Raw genomic sequence first — 18,544 nt, forward strand, 5'->3', positions numbered from 1 at the left:
CCCCCCGCTTCCCAAAGTTCTCCACGTGTAACATTTGTATAGGGGTAACTTCTGCCTTCCCATCTTGAAGCTTAACCAGTACCAAAATAACCTTACCTGTCCTTGGTTGCTCCAGTGCAGCTTCCAGCAGGTTCTCTGTGCGGTGGCCAGCCTCTGGGTGGCATGGGGCACTGGCTGGCCCCCAGTTGGAAGGGACACGTCCATCCTTGACAGTTAGCTTCCCCAGAGATTCCTGGCACAATGACAACCACAAGTCACTGTCGTCAGTTTTCAGGTTTTCTGCACCCTAAGACCTCACACACAGAGAAGAGCTGGTTTGGGGAATTTCAGAGAACCCCGGATGAGGAGCCACAAGATCCAGATTCTGGGTGTCAGATCCACTAGAAATTATATGGACTTGTCATTCTTCCTAAGCCTCAGTTTTCCTAACTTTGGAATGTGGGTGATCAGGGAACTGCAGATCAGAATCACACTGAGATGTCACCCCACACCCATGAGGGTGGCTACAATCAAAAGCAGAAATAACAGGTGTTGGCGAGGATGTGGAGAAACCGGAACCGTGTGCACTGTTGGCGGGAATGTGAAATGGTTGAGCCGCTATGGAAAAGGCTACGGAGGCTTGTCAAAAAAATAAACACAGAAATACCATACGATCCACATATCCGACTTCTGGGTATACACCCAGAAGAACTGAAAGCAGGGTCTCTAAGAGGTATGTGTATTGCCATGTTTATAGAAGCACTATTCACAATAGCTAAAATGTGAAAGCAGTTCAAGTGTCCGTTGATAGATCACTGGATAATCAAAATGGGGGATATACCGAAAATGGGATATTACTCAGTCTTGGAAAGGAGATTCTGATCCAGGCTACAACAGGGATGAACCTTGAGGACATTATGTGAAGTGAAATAAGCCAGTCACAAAAAGACAAAACTGTATGATTCCACTTTTATAAGGTATTGAGAGGAGTAGAAATCAGAGAGACAGAAGACAGAGTGGTGGTTTCTGGGGGCTGGTGGGAGAGTTATTATATAACAGACACAGAGTTTCTGTTTCACAAGATGAAAAGAGTTCAGGAGGTGGTGGTGATAAATGCACAACATTATTAACATATTAATACCACTGAACTGTACATTTTCACATAAGGTGGATTTTACCACAGGAGAAACAAATGGGGAAAAAATTGGGGATAAGACTTGCCCTGTCTCACAGAGATTTAAATAAAAGATGAGTAAATGAGTGTAAAAAAAAAAAAAAAAAAAAAAATACAGCCCACAAAAGGCTATACAGACGTAGGTATTATTGTCTGTGTACAGTAATGATAATATCCATGACTGTAAGGTCAGCATCTCAGTTTGGTACTTAGGGCCAGGACTCATCTGGACAAATGAAACGGACATTTAATCTTCCAAAATTTCACTTTAGCCAAGTGTCAATTACTTCATCTTCCTTTCTTCTATCTAAAACCTACTGAAAAAAAAAAAAAAAGAAAGAAAAAAATCGCAAAACCACCCCGCCAGGAAGTTAAATCAGATTTGAAATTCACTCTCAGAGTTAAGGAGTCTCCACAAAGTGGCCCAAAGGTGGCAGCAGAGGAGAGAGGTGAAATGGATACAGCGTCTTTCAGCGGCTCTTGTATAAAAATCATTTAGTATCTGCTGAGGGAAATCTGCACAGGGTTTGAGTCAGTTATTTCTCTTTAGCAGTAAGGCATAAACGTAATAGAAAACAGCAAAAGAGGTTTGGAATTAGTAAGGCATAAATGTAATACAAAACAATGAAAGAGGTTTGGCATTAGACAGAGGTGTGACCGAACAGCACTGTGAATGCACCAAGTGCCACTGAACTGTATTCTACAGTGTTTCATTTTATGTTAAGTGGCATTCGTCTCAACTTCAAAAGTATTAAGTAAAAACAGCAGAAGACAACTTACTTACCGAAGGTTTTTTTCTTTTTAAGCCCCCAATATTTGAGGGTAAATACTTAATGACAATGCATTTTTTTAAAAGTTTATTTATTTATTGCTTCTCGGCCTTTTGGCTAAGATCAAGTGTAAATTTTGTTTATTTTGAGAGAGAGAGAGAGAGAGATCATGTGACCAAGCAGGCAAAGGGCAGAGAGAAAGGGAGAGAGACTCCCAAGCAGGCTCCGTGCTGTCAGTGCACAGCCTGAGGTGGGACTCGATCCCACGAACCACGAGATCAAGACCTGAGCTGAAATCAAGAGTTGGGTGCTTAACTGACTGAGCCACCCAGGCGCCCCATAAATGGCAATGCATTCTATTTTCTTTCTGATGTATAGATGAAATCATATTTTTGAAATAAATTTTTTTAAGAGAAGAGTTAAACTTTTATGCAAAAGTTTTAAATGCTTCTCAAAATTCTTATTGGGAATACTCATTCACAATGACAAAAGCTCTTATTTTATAAACAATTATGAACAAAACCCTTGATTTATATAGTTATCCAAAACTGGCTGATACTTTTTAAAAGAAGGGGTTAACCCATCAGCCGAACATTGCATTTTAAAACACATATGCTAGTTGGAAGTAGTAACATATTTTAGGAGGATGAAAAAAGATGTGTTTCTACTTTTTCTATATGGTTAACAAAAATCCCTTCTGCCTAATATAGTTTTTATGACTTCATATGTTCTGGGTCTGTTTACACATATGTTTGTATAAACCACTTGAACATGTATCTTTATAGATGCGGCCTTACAATCAGCTCAGAGAGAAACTATTTATGTTGAGATCGCAAACATTTGTTTCTCTTACTCCTCCTTGCTTACGTGGAGGTATACTGACTAAAATCAAGCCATGTGAGAGGTGCCTGGGTGGCTCAGTTGGTTGAGCGTCCGACTGTGGCTCAGGTCATGATCTTACGGTTTGTGGGTTTGAGCCCTGCCTTGGGCTCTGACACTCGAAGCCTGGAGCCTGCTTCAGATTCTGTGTCTCCCTCTCTCTCTGCCCTCCCCCGCCTGCACTCTGTGTCTCTGTCTCTCAAAAATAAACAAACATTAAAAAAATTTTTTTGAAAATCAAGCAATTTGACAATCTGGACCATTCTAACATGTGTAACCAAGTTGTAACGTAAATAATGTTGACTCGCATTTAAAGTGGTGCATTATAAGTTTTCTTTCTTTCTTTTTTTTTTTTTTTTTAAGATTTTCTTTTTCAGTCTTCTTTACCGTCAACATGGGGCTGGAACTCACAACCCCAAGATGGAGAGTCAGACTGAGCCTGCCAGGCGCCCAGGTGCATGTTAAGTTTCTAAGTGAATGCCTGCCCAATTTTTCACGTGATTCTCACAATAAGGGTACGAATAGTTTTGATTATTACACAGTTGCCGTAAAAAGTCTGAAAAAATAAGGATCGCGCAGAACGTCACCAGCTGGAGAGAATCACTGTTAGCCTGTGTGACGGTCCCTCTGGCTCTGAGAGATAATCAGGGCAGAATCTCTCCTCAGAATCAGGCCACGATCTCTCCTCAGTGGTCCAGACAACTGTGCCTCACAAAGATTCAACAACTTGCCTCAATGGTCACCCAACCAGCCAGTGGACCAGACCCAGCGTTCTTCTTCACCAGCCTAGTGCCGCCCTTCCCTCATCAACCATGTGTACAGGTCCCGTGTACAGGTAAGAGAGGGATTTCATCTTTTGGCAGAATGATCTATGACTCAATACCTGGGCATGTTCCCCCCACCAGCTGCTACAGTCTGTTTCTCCAACCATTCCCCCTCTTCCAGGCAGGATACCCTCTGCTTCCTAACATGCTCCGTATTCACTCACACAAAAGTCACTGAGATCCCAAGTAACTGAAAGGAAACCAGTTACCTTCTCCACGGTTCCATCGGGATGAAAATCAGTCCCGGTCTCTCTGCCAGAAGTGGCCTGGATACATGGGTCATCAGCTTCATCAGCTAGGTTTTCAGTCTCGGAGTTGCTGGGCCTGGCGTCAGCCTCGGGCCTCTTGTGGTGTGGGCTGACCCTGGCCACTGGTTTGTGCCTGGACCCCAGGTTGTCATTCTTCTGCTGGGGGGACCTGGAGACATCTGTGCGCACCAGATTCTGGGGGCCTGTATCGGCTTTGTATTCCAATTTGGGGGAACTCTTAGATCCTGATAGTTCCTTCTTCCCTGAGCGGCCAGGGCCACCCTTGGGGGCCGCTACCGAGGCCAGCAGGTTGGCTGAATGGGAAGGAGTGTCCCCCGTGCCCTCTGGGACACTCTCCTCTAAGTCCAGCGAGCTGCCTAGGAGAGGCACTGAGGAGGCCTTACTGACCAGTGTTTTCTGGGGATGTTCCTCCTGGTTGTTGATACTCATGATCTTGGAAGAGGTCATCAAGACCTGCCTACAGTCGTCCTCTGGCAGAGACCTGCTGGGACCAGAGAGGGTCCCTGGGAGGGAAACGCAATCCCCTTCACCATCAAACTCTTCTTCGTCACTGGCATCGTCTGTGTCATAGCAGCCAACCCTCCTCTGGCGGACGAGAGGGTTTCGGAGCACCTGCGGGCTCCCAGGGAGACTGGCTTGTCTGGCAACCGTCACCTGCTTGTGGAAGAGCCCCGAGGCCCGCTGGCTTCCTAGAGACACGAGGCTGTTGGCCCTGGCTTTTCCTGGTTCCTTGTGAGCTGGTGGGGAGGGGGAAAGAAATCATCAAATGAGACAGGGTTTCCCGTCTGGCCTGGTTTTACAACTCAACCCCCCTCATTATACATGAGCACCCCCCCCATTCACAACTGCCACCTATTCGTCCTCTGGCCACTGAAGACCAGGCTTAGATGATAGGGCTTCTTGGGATTTGCACAGAGTAGACAGCCAGAGTCCCTCTCTCCTTTTCCCACTGGCCTCTTTTCTTGTTTAAAAATTTTTTCTTTTTTTTACTTCAATCTCTGGATTTGGTTTGCACATGTATGCTGCCTAGAGACAGAAATGTTTAATTCATCAACACCCATGATGCCTGATACATGGCTGGGGTTCGCACTAAATGCTGCTGCTGGGAGCTCCTTTTTGGGAGGATGCCCAGAGACCAGCAAGCCCTGCACTCCAGGACCTTATCCTGTGAGGCCCCCCCTTCATCACAGGAGGCCCTTCCTCAGGGGCAAGGAGTGGGGGCTGGGTACGGGGGGCACATAAGCTCCTAGAACATGGTACAGGGAGCCTGATATTATATTGTCTGTAACCAACCAGGGATAGAGGAAAACTTGTTTGCTCAGCAAACTCTTTGCATCTTGCTAAATGAAAGAAAAATTACACGTGCTTCCACCTTGAAATGTTTCCATCAGAGACTAGAGTAAGCGCATCAGCTGCTTCAAATGAAAGCCAGAGTGGTCAAGTCTGCCTGTCCTAAGACAGAGATGTTCTTGTTCAGACATTAGAAATTAAAAAAAAAAAAGTGCAGGGGTGCTTGGGTGGCTCAGTTGGTTGAGCGTCTGACTTTGGCTAAGGTCATGATCTCGCGGTTTGTGAGTTGAGTACCATGTTGGGCTCTGTGTGAACAGCTCAGAGCCTGGAGCCTGCTTCAGATTCTGTGTCTCCCTCTCTCTCTGCCCCTCCCCCACTCATGCTCACTCTCACTCTCTCTCAAAAATGAATAAACATTAAAAAAATATATATTTTTTGGTAATTTTTTTAGTGTTTATTTGTCCTGTGAAACTCGCGGTCCATGAGTTCGAGCCCCGCCTTGGGCTCTGTGCTGACAGCTCAGAGCCTGGAGCCTGCTTCAGATTCTGTGTCTCCCTCTCTCTGACCCTCCCCCATTCATGCTCTGTCTCTCTTTGTCTCAAAAATAAATAAACATTACCAAAAAAATAAAAAAAAAAAAAAAAAAAAAAAAAGCAAACCACACCAGCAGAAGCCTGAGAAACCAGTATGGTTCACATGGGATTACCTCATATTATAGTGAGAGCGTAATCAATGAGATTTAAAAACACCTGTTTGATAACATCTCTCTTACGGGTTCAGAATCTTTCACTCGCTGCCTTCTAAAAAGAATGAAGTTAGGGCCCAGTGAGGGAAGGGACCTGGATCTTGGCTAGGGTTCCCCTAAAACATAAAGCCATCAGGTTGCTAACCTGATTTCATGCCATAAATTTCAAGACTAAGTTATGTAAATAGCATCTAAATGCTGGTTTAGCCACCTCCAACACCTTGGGTGCAGAAGGGGTGTCCAGATCCTTTACCGCAGACCTGAGGGGCCCGTCATTAAATGGTGGGCTGCATTTTCTAAGAATAAACTCTGAATTTAGTCAGGGAACAAAGATGGCTTCTACTCAACCAGAGGCTTGGATTCCAGTTCTCCGTTCACATAAAAGCATCATAATACGTAAACCCATGTGGCCCAAGTCAGAAAACAGTCATTGTTTACTGGAGGTGCTGGGTGGCAGGCCACCGTCTTCAGAGATGCTGCAGCCACTTCCTGGGTGATCCTCTTCCTCAGAGCCGGCCACCATGAAGTCTGACAGGGGGCCTGGGACACCGGGGGCAAAGTACTGGGCGGGTTCGGGGTCAGAAATCAGGGGGTCCTGTTGGAGAAGACAGTGGTGGATGATGAGCAAGCACACCAGAAGCTGATCAGCTGAAACAGTAATTACTTCCTGTCTTTCCAAGAACACTTTGTTCGAATCCATGGTCCTGTGAAACAGTGGTGACAATAAACACCCAGTTCCATTTACTTCAGGATGGCTAAATTAAACAATTAAGGAAAAAGCCAACAGTTGCTGCCAGACCATGTTTTTAAAAGATTTTTTTTTTTTTTTTGCCAAATGCTTAGCAATGATCAGAAAAGCCACAGCAGCACTGTATCAACCATCCCAGGAAAAACACTGGGGGAGAGAGAGAGGAAAATAGAAATAAATTCCTAGCCACTGGTTCAACCTAGTGATGGAACAAGGAAGAGGGGAGTTTGAATCCTGGGCTCTGATCCACTGGGATTGAGGGGCTGCCAGCTGAGAACGATTCCAGTCTCCTTAAAGTCACAGGCTCCCCCCAAACCAACTGGGACCCTTTATTGTGGAGCAGGTTGTAAACTATCCTTCAAACTGCAGCTCACGGGGCTCAGGTCATGATCTCACGGTTTGTGAGTTTGAGCCCCGCATCAGGCTCTCTGCTGACAGCTAGGAGCCTGGAGTCTGCTTCAGATTTTGTGTCTCCTTCACTCTTTCTGCCCCTCCCCAACACATACGCGTGCTCTCTCTCTCTTTCAAAAATAAACGTTAAAAAAAATTAAAAAGAAAAACTGCAGCTCACTTCTTTTATTTTGTTGCTCTATTCTTTTCCTAGATGAATAGTTAATGAAAGAAACACACATTTTTATATTTGTTCTCAAATTAGCATCGTTGCAGTTGTCTGTGTAGAGTGGCCAAAATGACTCATGGACAGAAATATGGGCTGGGCCCTCAGGTTTGGCTTCTGGGCTCCAGGAATCGGTTCGTGGGCCAGCTGAGCGAGGCAGCAGTGTGCCTTGACTCACCTTTTTTGCAAGAGAGGGACTCTTCAAGGGGGTACCTGTTGGAGGGAAAATTCACCATAAAGTTAAAAGAGCGCAGCTCCAATTCTTACAACTAGGCTCTCATTCTCAACTAGAAAAGAAGGAGCCAAACATATTAACTCTTCTCTGCTTGACTGACACTGATGGGCTGTGTGCATAGGTGGTAGACATGTATGCACTTGACCCGATCCCCACCCCACCCCACCCCACCTCCCAAGGTTCTGCTCATGCTTCAAGCCCTAACTTGGATGCTACCACCTCCATGGGATCACCCAGTTGGAAGTAACTTCTTCTGAATCTCGAGAGTACTTTATATTACCCACACACCAATTTCCATACACACAGTATAATTTAATTATAAGTGGATGCCTCTCATATTCCTTCCTCAGCTATTCATCTACAGGGCTGAGATCTTCAGTGATCTGACTCCACAATGCTCAGCATTGCACCTGGGTCTAGGAAGTATTCGGTGATATCTGCTGAACGGATCGAAGGATCAACAAACAAAGAAGTCCCACTCAAGAAACCCATGAAGAAACTGGGGAGAGGGTTGAATAACCTATTTTGGTTTTTAGTAGAAGGATGTGAAGATTCTGCATTGAAACTTTAAATTCTATGCCATGAGCAAAAAGATCTTGGGCATGAGGTCCATAGCTTAATAAAAATCTTTCATAATAAATGATCGAATGGGTATGCCAGGCTTAGGAGAGGACAACTTGCAGGCAGGTCAGGAGAAGGGGATGGCCGAATAAAGAGCCCATTATGGTTGTGCCCACTTTAAATATATTAATTATGGATGGAAATAATCAGGGCATTACATGGCTGCCAAAAAATCTTAAGTCTTCCTTTTCCTCTGACAACCAGTAACTCATGTCTCAGTTCTTTTTTCTCCTGACATCAATCTTAACATCAGTAATATCTTGAGTTGAGACATGTTTGCAGAGTCCCTTTGGATTTCTATTCTACTGGAAACATTACTTTCAAAACTTGATGGAATGTTTCACATTTAAAATTCATATGAAATTCTTACTATTTCAGTCCTTCTCTGCCTTAAGTTTCCCACTTAAAGAAGCAGAAAATCATGACTTTGGGAGCCTCTATTACCCTTAAGTTGAAACTTAAAAAAATACCGACTTATATTGAAATAGAGCTGCCATACTTTGTGGAAATTTTTAATTCATGTAAAGAAACCCCAGGTTTTGGAATGGAGACCACTCTGCATCTATCAAACAACTGATATTTTGGGATTACTTCATTTTTACCTAAAACATTTTATATGAATTGTACATAAAACACACGAAATGCCGCTAACTCATTTTTGCAAATGATCTTGTAGTACAAGAAGCATGCATAATTAGAACTTTAATAAAGCACATTAAATAACTGCAGAAATCAAAAGTAGATGCTAAGAAAAAGCACAGAATCTCTTGGACAACTACTTCTGCCAAACCTGGTAATTACAAAGAATCCAACCAATAACATTGCATTGGGGAGTGTCCCATGGGGAAGGTTAATTGAGAGACTCTTCTGAGTGTTGAATGAAAATGTGCAAATACAGTACCTAAGCCAGGAGACGAATTGGCCTCTTTGCTCTCCTGATAAGTGCTGCGTGCTATCACTGCATCCATTTCCTGCTCGGAAACCTGGTTTTCAGCAGAAAGCACAAATTAGCTGGTTTTATTTATTTTCCCCCCAAAAAAGTAGCTAGGACCAGAGTCAGAGGCTGAGTGCAAATAAAGAGGAAAACCACAGGACCAAAGATTATGACCATCCTCTGAAGCAATAGCTCAGGGCGTATAAGAAATATTGCCAGGTTAACATATTGCTTCAAACAATGTATTCAAAATCAGACCCTCAGTTGGTTTTCAAATTCATTAAAGCTTTCAGGTGCTACATGGCTGATACCTGCCTCTCTCTAGAACACTCACTTCTAATTTTTTTCCTAGATTTTACTTAAACAATTTCAAACCTACATAAAACTTGTAAAAGTAACACAAGAGTAGCAAATTCTTCATTGTTGTTTTTTAAAACATTCTCCCACATTTACACTCATGCTCTTTCTTTATACAGATACACACACCATTTAACATTTTAATTTGGGAGTCCGTTGCAGACGTTAAGAGGTTACAAACCTCCTAAAAACAAGAACATTCTCTTTAATAACCCCGGTACTATTGTCAATTCTAGGAAATTTAACATTGACACAAATGACTGTCTAATGCACATTTCATATTCCAATTCAGCCAACTGTACTAACACCGTCCTTCATAAATGCTACTCAAAATGTGTCAGTAGACAGAAGTAGTTCACAGGAAGTTTGATGCCAGCTTGTGAGGAGATAGGATTTTCCTCCAGAATGCTTACCAACACTCAGCTTCTTTCCCAACAGTGTCTTGCTGGGGGAAAAATGTCCACTGAACTGAGTGGTGGCCCTAGTGATGTAACTGATTTGCATTCTGGTGCAAGCTCCTTATCTTGTTGTGGATCTTTAGCGGATTGTCGCCAACTAACTCCTTCGCATAGTAATGCTTTATAGAAATTTCATTTTTGGCAATCCAGAATTCAATTTAGGGTCAAGTCTTTTTTAGACTCCTTTAATCCAAAACACTACTGAGCTTTTGTCTGTCACAATACTGATATTCTGGAAGAAACTTAGGCCAATCAAACCCTCAATTAGGATCTAATAGTTTTTTCATGCTGAGATTTAGATTATGTATTTTTTTTTTTGGCAGAAAAACTACAACAACTGCTTCCTTTTCAGTGCATCAGAGAGGCACTCAGGGTCAGCATTTCATGTTTCATGACTGATGGTAACTTTGACCACTTGATTAGGATGGACTTCACCACATTTCTTTACTAGATTTTTTTTTTTTTTTTGGTCATCAATGAGTAATCTGGGAGGAAACAGCTTCAGACAACATCAATATCCTGCTCCCCAGTATATTTTTACTCAATGGTTTTAGCATCATTGATTATTCTTATTTGAATCAATTTTTATGATGAAGTTTTCAAAATTGTCATTTTATAACTCTTCTTTTCCTTCTATATTTATTGGGATCATGGTAGATTCATGCATTTTTCCCCCATTAGTTGTTATCCCTAACTGTCATTATTCAATATGGAAAAAAAGTTTAAAGCCTGAAAAATGCTGAACTACGAGGTATTCTAAAAGACAATTACATAACTTGCATAGAGTTTCTTTTTTAAAGGTAAGAATACTGTAAACTTAGAATGGTAATTTTATGTACTAAAATAACATTTAGCATAAGTAATATTTGGATAAGCATAGCAATTTTTCTTAATAAGTAAATAAAGTTATGCAAGATTCAGCATTATGTTTTAATCTAACAGATAAATCATAATCACATCATGGCTTTTATGTAATACTTTCTAGCAACCTTCACAGGAAATAAAATATATATATATATACATGCACAAAGCATATACACTAAAACACACACATATACTTCATAAAGCAAAAGTAATTTTGTATAAATGAGTTAGGGAAAATATAAGCTTATATGGTGGTTGCAAATTTTTCTTGCCAATTTGCAAGAATTGCAAGGTTGCCATTTTCTAATTGACATTAGACTTTCAATATTTGCAACTATTTTTCTGAGTGGGAGAAAAATGGTCAGGTTTTGAAACAAGTGAAAGATTTCCTGGATAATTCTAGTCATGCTGAGAGCCCCAGGACCAGTTAAAAATGGACCTCTATGACTTTCTTCTACTTAACATAAGCTAGAAGCTGTGACCTGAGTAAGTCCAAATCTTAGCTTGTCTAGACCTGGAGGGTTTGAATATCCCAGTTGGGCAGTCACTGCGCCAGTCATTATGAGAAACAGAAGAAAAGAAAATCCTTGTGGTATTTCTATTGGAACAACATGAAAACTAAGGAAGTACATACATTCAGTATCAAAATGTACTACTGGCATGAGATGCTGGGGTGAGCGGTATAAAAATACATTAAACATAAAATGGAATCTTGACCAAAAGAAAAATATAGTATATGTTACAATTAAGAACACCATGTTTACCTAGGAAGAAATGTGAAATCTAGTAAAACAAATACTTAAATCTGGTTTTGCTGGATGTATCTCCCACACCATCATGATGACCATTTACTGTGGCCAGAAACATGAATCAACCTGTATTCAACAGGATCGCAGACCACCAGTCCATCAGAATTATTATGCTTTGCGCTTAAATGCCATTCTGATGTTTGATTGTACTGGCAAATTAGGTAGATGCTTTTGGGCTGAGACGAAGCAGACCTCCCAACAAATCGTGACCTGTGCTATTTTGGAATGGATTTTGAAGTCAGGCATGCCTTGAAACGAATGCCTGGAAACCACTGAGAACTTAATTTTTTATAATGTTGTTGAGGGATGTGCGAGGTCAGCTCTAGCTTATTGGACTGCTTCCTAAGTGGGAAGCAGGTGATGGAATCCCAGAGGGGACCCTAGAGGAAGGAGTCAAGACCACTCTAGCTGTGAGTTTGAGGCAAAGTGGTGTTAAAAATGACATGGGGTGCCTGGATGGTTCAGTTGGTTAAGTGTCTGCCTCTTGATTTCAGCTCAGGTCATGATCTTGTGGTTGTTGGGATCAAGCCCTGAACCAGGCTCCTTGCTGACAGCAATCTGTCCCTCCCCTGCTTGCACACTCTCTCTCTCAAAATAAATAAACTTAAAAAAAAAATGACCCAAAGAGAGCCATGGGGACAGCAGAGAGATAAAGGAGAACAGATTACAAGGGAAAATGTCAGGACTATAAAATGTAAAGGAGAAAAACAGGAAGTGACAAGAAGGAAAAAGTGGAAAATGGTAGAAGCAGGACTTGATTTTATTTTAATGATACTTATTCAAGAAGTTTTTATTTAAGACATATATAGACAGGAGAACACAATCTGGGAAAAAAAATAGTAGTGGAGTTGACTTTGAATCAGTCTAATGGCAATCCTTGTCCAAGCACTATGGAGAATCAGTATAACAAAAACACACCACTGAAAACACTAAAAATGATGCTATAAAATTAATACACTAAAGAAATCTCAGAAATGGGATGACCCAAAGTTCTCCACACACATGTCTTACTCTCAAGATGGCATACAAGTCCATCAAGCATAGCAGTCTGGGACCATTTAGGATATAATCAAATAATAGTACAAATGATACAGAGGAGGTGGTCATATGATAGGCACAAAAAGAACTAATATTATTTTTTTAATGTTTATTGATTTTTGAGAGAGAGAGAGAGAAAGAGTTAGAGAGGGGGAGGGGCATAGAACAGGAGAAACAGAATCCAAAGCAGGCTCCAGGTTCTGAGCTGTCAGCATGAAGCCTGACACAGGGCTCAAACCCATGAACTGTGAGATCATGACCTGAGCCAAAGTCAGATGCTTAACCGACTGAGCCACCCAGATGCCCCCCAAAAGAGCTAATGTTCTTAAGGAGCATTTTGAGTTACTGAAAGGGAAAGGCTAAATTTTGTAAAATATAACCTGATATTATAGACAAGTTAATTTAAAAGGATTTTTACATCAAGTACTTGAAACAACAAAAAACAGTGCTCAAAGCCAGTAGAGTTGAAATTGCTGAGGTGTGCTCTGGTTAACCTAAAAAAATTAAAAGCAACTGCTCAAGTATAAAAGAGATACAACCAAATAACACAAAGGCCCACGATACAGGGGCTATGATTATCTGCAAATTCAACAATGTGATATCAATGCAGAAAAAAAATTAGTGGACTCTTAAGCCTTAATGACAGAAGTATTCTCCTCAGGTCAAGGATGGCCTGGACAGATCATTTAATCCAATGCTCTCACATTTTCTTGATGCAGAAACCCAAAAAGTTAAGTATCTCACTAGAGATCAAACAAACAGCTGGAAGTTACTCAGAACCCAGCACTCTTATCTTCCTACCATATTTTATATTCACCAATAACACTGTCAAAATTTTCTAATGAAATTTCTAAGAGTGTGAAGATGAAGAAGTCCACATCAATGATTTGTTCCCATGTGTATCAGTTACTTGGCCACTGTGTGACCACAGGCTGATTCCCAAGCCCGGCTGGGTGAACTGTCTTACCAGAGTGTGCGTCATCATAGGAATATGTGTAATCACTGCTACAGGACAAATAACCAAGCCATCTTTTCATATTTAGAACAATAAGAAGTACTTCACCTTTGGATTAGGGTGCCGGCCAATGACAAGTCGAACAGGTCCTGGGGGGCATTTGCTCAGGATGGTATGGACTTTGCTTAAAGCAGCATGGCGGACATTGACTGAGTTCACTTCCAGGATTTGATCTCCGCGGCTAGGGAGGACAACATAACCAACACATTGTGGTAACAGTTAAGTTTTTACAAGATTTCCCTCTGGGAGAGGTTTATAATATGAAATCTTTTCTGAATACTTTAAAGAAGCAAATGACATCTTTTCATCTTTGCATATGTGTGAAAAAGCAACACATTCATATAAACACATTAGATATTAAATCAGCAAAGTCCTTATGCGTATCTAGCTGCATTTTCAGAAGTAGTAAAGTTAAATAAAATTGATAATAAGACAATAACAAGGGTTACCATTTTTTGAGCACAGAGTGTAAACCAGGCACTATACAAAGCAATTTCCATAACAATCCTTTGAACAGGTATTATTATTTCTATTGTTTAGACAAGGCCACAGACTTTAGAGAGGCCACCTTGATGTCACACACTGTTGAACTCAGGTCTACCTTTTGATCATCACAAGGTAGCTCCTTGACCACCACCATTTTCTTTTTTTCCCTACCATCTTGAAATGATTATTGTAATGTAATTTGAGGGGGAAATATCTTGAAGCTCAAAGGTTACCCAAGAATTTGTAAAAACGTTTTAAATTTGAACAAATGAGAAATTGGGGACAAGATGCCCATTTTGACTTGAAATTATAGGCAGAGAACTCAGTAGGAGAGAACAAAAGACTCTTTATATGGTGTTTGAAGAATGTTCATTTGGCAGGCTCCAGACATATGGAACCATTCAAGAAAGAAACATCATCTTGGGATGTCATTAAAGGATTTTTTTTCCTTGGGTTCTAAAAGTATATTTTCTTTAATGTACTTTGGATGATTTGCTAAATTTTTTTTGTATGAAAATTCACTCTGATGATTAACTAAAAACATAACATAATCTATTAACAGGGCCCCAAAATGGCAACCTCAAGGCATGTCATTTTGACAATTCCTCAACTGCTCAAGGACTTAGAAGCTTATGGGGGGGAAAAGTGATACTGTTTACACAGAGTGCTTTGTGCACTACGTGTATGTTCTTGTGGCGTTTGGGTGGGCACAGATCCACTGCAGTTACTATATAATAGAACACCTAGACATCTCTTGTATAACAGAATATCCATGCTACAACTCAACTAGCTGGACTGAGAAATCAGACATGTGGTGATTTCAGACAATAAGCATCTAGACAACATCACTCAGAAAGGAATGAAACAACAGGAAAGGTCAAGAGATTGTACTTAATAATAACAGAGGCCCCCGGTTTAAGGGCATGATTTCGGACTCTTGTATCCAGTGATTCTGAACTGTTATGAGCAGTTCCTGGCATCACATATGAATTTTACATAAATGAATATAAAAGTGAAAGAAAATATTTCTTTCTACATAGGTATCTATGTAGAGTTGTATTTTGTCAAGCTTCTGAAACTGAGCTTCTGAGTCCAAACAGATCAAAATAGGGAAGCCAAGATCTATAGTTCTCTACTTCTACATTAGCTTTTCATCTTTGGAAATTAATTGTAATCTTGGCTATACTATCACTGCAAATAATACAAAAGTTTAGAATCTCACAAAAGAATGTAATAGGGCAGATATCTTACACATATATTCATTCCTAAATTCACGAACATGCCAGAAGCCTATACTATCAGGTTTACAACAAACCTCAGATTGCTCTCCATCTTGGCCACTGATCCTGGGGCAAGGCTGTGAATGTAGATACCTGGAGGACTGTTTTCTAGAGCCAGGCAGCAGGCACCAATACCTAATCCAACTCTGGGCTCTGAGAGGCATCAAAGAAAACAGAGTTAAAAAAAAGTATAAGTGATATGAAGCTACACCACTGTATATTCAGACCAGCAATCATTTATTTTTGACCAGACTGAGAATGTAAATCCTGCTTTTTGCTGTGAACATTATCATACTCTGTAAATGAAATGAGTCCACGGCAGAACCAGGGGCTAACTATGGACTGAATTATTCAGCTGTCTGCTCTCTGCTTAGTCTAAAGAACCTCCTCAATTCTGTTTTTGGAAACAGGCAGAGTCAAAGTAATATATTTTTTTAAGATTTTATTTTTTAAGTAATCTCTACACCCAATATGGGGCTCGAACTTACAACCCTGAGATCAAGAGTCCCATGATCCTCCAACTGAGCCACCCAGACGTCCCAATATTTTTTATTCTAGATACATTTCTTTCACTTATCTTTTTTAGCAACTAATCTCTTGGTTACTTCATTGCTCATATTTCTGTAGTAGGTATAGAGGAAAAGGAAACAGATGAAAGGCTGTAAGATCTGGTGAAGACCCACAACTTATAGTTATTAGCTGTATTCTCAACTATAATCTTTTGTTCTTCAAAATTTTTTATTAGCCCTAGAATTAAGTCAGTCAGTGATTTTTTTTTTTTTTTTTTTTTTTTTTTTAAACATGAGTTTCTGACACACAGTGATTCATCTGGGGAGAGCTTAAAAGACTTTGTACTACTGGTAACTCTTTTTCACTTTAGCAAAATGACTAAAATCTCTACGTGTGATCCCACTGTCCATTTACAGAATACCATACGTTGTTGGCAGTAAACTGTTCCAAAGGAACAGTTCCTAGAAAAAATTAAAAAAACGAAACCTAGGAACAGATGACAAATTATTATGTGAGAGAATGTAAGGAAGTGGGGAGTAGCTGGTATCACCTTTGTTGAGTGTGACTTCCATGACAATTCTGTCCTTGGGCCCGGGGGCCTTGCGACCCAGGGATGAAGAACCGCCTTCGTCGGAGCCTGCTGCTGAGCTGCCCCCACTGGTGTTGAAGTTGGGGGAGCTGGATCTGCTCATGTGTGTGGGTGTGGAGCAGGGTGTGAGGCTTGGGCTCAGTAACTTTGTGCGTACTGTTAAGACGAATAATCCACTCCGGATTTGCTGAGAAAACAAGAGAGTAAAACATTCTAAATGCTAAAACATTCAGACTACTCCTAGATTAAAGGATGAAAAAAAAAAAAAAAAAAAGAAAAAAAAAAAAAAGAACCCAAACCAGAAGGAAATAAGGGAAGAGAAATCAAGAAGATAAAAGAGATAAATAAGAATGTGGTTACCTTAAAGGTATGGATGGCTTCTTGGAACGTCAAGCCCTTTATTGGTATCCCATTTACATCTAGGATTTCATCCCCTAGTGCCAAAATAGGAGAATTACATTAACATCAAACTTTGATGTACTAGAATCTAACTGCATGGTCAGTACTAGAAGAGGATACCATATGGTACCTGATTTACAATTCTATAAAAGGACTTTTATTGTTCCAGCCTACTTTCATTAGCATAGCTCTCAGGAATTTCAAAAAATGGGACAATTAATAACAATACATATTCTTTTGCAGTAATTCTGTATCTCCATCTTTAATGAAAAACAACCAGGGGAAGCATTAAGTTCTAATTCTTTAGACATTGCCAAGTTCGATAACAGGTGTCCTAAGTTTAGAGATCAAAATGCAATAATGAGTCCCAAGCCTTTCCTCATAGTGTTTGTTTAAAAAACCTAAACCTACTGGCAATATAGCATGAACATATATATAACATGTGAGAAAGCCACTTCTGTATTTGCAGAAAGACAAGGTTTTCAAGCCTGCAGAATCATGGTGTGTGGAAAATGGTTTTAATAACAGAGACAAAAAACTTTTGAGATATTATCTAAAAATGGCAGTCCTCCCTCCAGAAATAGTCTAGATGCCTGGTCTTACTGATGTTGTTCCAGGTTCTCAGTCATTAAGACTAAGAGAGATTATTGTGGGCTAATGCCAAATTGTTCTCTCATTCATTCTCATTCTCTCTCTCTCTCTCTCTCTCTCTCTCTCTCAAACTATCCTGGACTCATCTTCAACCCCAAGGACGCATGGTCAGGTCATTTTTCCAGCTGTTGATAGTGTCTGCTGGGACTATAAGAGAAATTGGACATCCAGTTGACTTCTCAGTTTGTTTTGGTTTATACTCTCGTAACATGGTCTGTTTTTTTTGGAATAACAGTTCATCAAAAACACTACGAAGGGGCCACTGAGAGAAGAACAGATGAACTTCACACAGCGGTGCAGGACAAACGAAGGCCTCCCTTTACCTGTAACAAAGAGCAACAGCAGCAGAACCTCTACTGGGCAGCTAATCCCAGGGGCACACTGTGCCTTCCATTAAAGGAATCCTGTAGATGAGGTTGAAAAGGTGGCAGTACCTCCATGCACTTGTTATGTGCTTTTCTTTAATGCAGTTACAGAAGTTGTAAAATAAGTGAAATAATCTGTTTAAAAATAACCACCTAACTAGGTAAGGTTCTTGGTTTGCTTCCATATGGGAAAAGGATACGATCATTAAAATGATTGCTCATGCTCTTAAAAATCTTTATACAAGATTTTTAAAAGATCATTCAACACATTGAAAATCCATTCCAATGACTTACCTTTATTGTAAATGAACACATATGAAAAAACAGTATTTAGGAGAATCAAGTGCTATTAACCTTTACTAACTATTGATTTTTCCTCCATTTGTCTCCATTCTACCAGTACTGCAGGATGAATTTCAATCAAATGAACATATGGCACATCCATTATAAAAAACACCCTGTTAGAATTTTACATTGTTCTGAAACTAGACACAAATACCACCTGGGAGTTAATCCTTCCTCTAAAAAAGAGAAATAAATATTCCGCCATCAAAATAAGCCTGGTCACGTCTTACCATTAGCATACAGGCTCCTAGGGTAGCTCTGCTTGAAAAAGGAGACTCCAATGGACTCTTATCA

The 18,544-nt window shown here is 40.5% G+C and overlaps 1 protein-coding gene across 4 annotated transcripts in view; it reads right to left on the reverse strand.

The window, feature by feature from the left end:
• The window catches only part of PDZD2 (PDZ domain containing 2), a 363,661-nt gene that overhangs the window by 19,617 nt on the left and 325,500 nt on the right, over positions 1 to 18,544 (reverse strand). For all 4 annotated transcript variants that reach the window (XM_049648230.1, XM_049648231.1, XM_049648233.1 and 1 more), the window contains 9 exons: positions 16,851 to 16,924; positions 16,452 to 16,677; positions 15,427 to 15,544; positions 13,674 to 13,806; positions 9,052 to 9,133; positions 7,473 to 7,507; positions 6,369 to 6,525; positions 3,836 to 4,632; positions 97 to 232 (listed from right to left, as the gene is read on the reverse strand). In XM_049648230.1, the coding sequence (XP_049504187.1) occupies positions 97 to 232; positions 3,836 to 4,632; positions 6,369 to 6,525; positions 7,473 to 7,507; positions 9,052 to 9,133; positions 13,674 to 13,806; positions 15,427 to 15,544; positions 16,452 to 16,677; positions 16,851 to 16,924 (1,758 nt within the window). The remainder of the gene's footprint in view (positions 1 to 96; positions 233 to 3,835; positions 4,633 to 6,368; positions 6,526 to 7,472; positions 7,508 to 9,051; positions 9,134 to 13,673; positions 13,807 to 15,426; positions 15,545 to 16,451; positions 16,678 to 16,850; positions 16,925 to 18,544) is intronic.

Source organism: Panthera uncia, assembly GCF_023721935.1.
Source record: "Panthera uncia isolate 11264 chromosome A1 unlocalized genomic scaffold, Puncia_PCG_1.0 HiC_scaffold_17, whole genome shotgun sequence".
Classification (NCBI taxonomy): domain Eukaryota; kingdom Metazoa; phylum Chordata; class Mammalia; order Carnivora; family Felidae; genus Panthera; species Panthera uncia.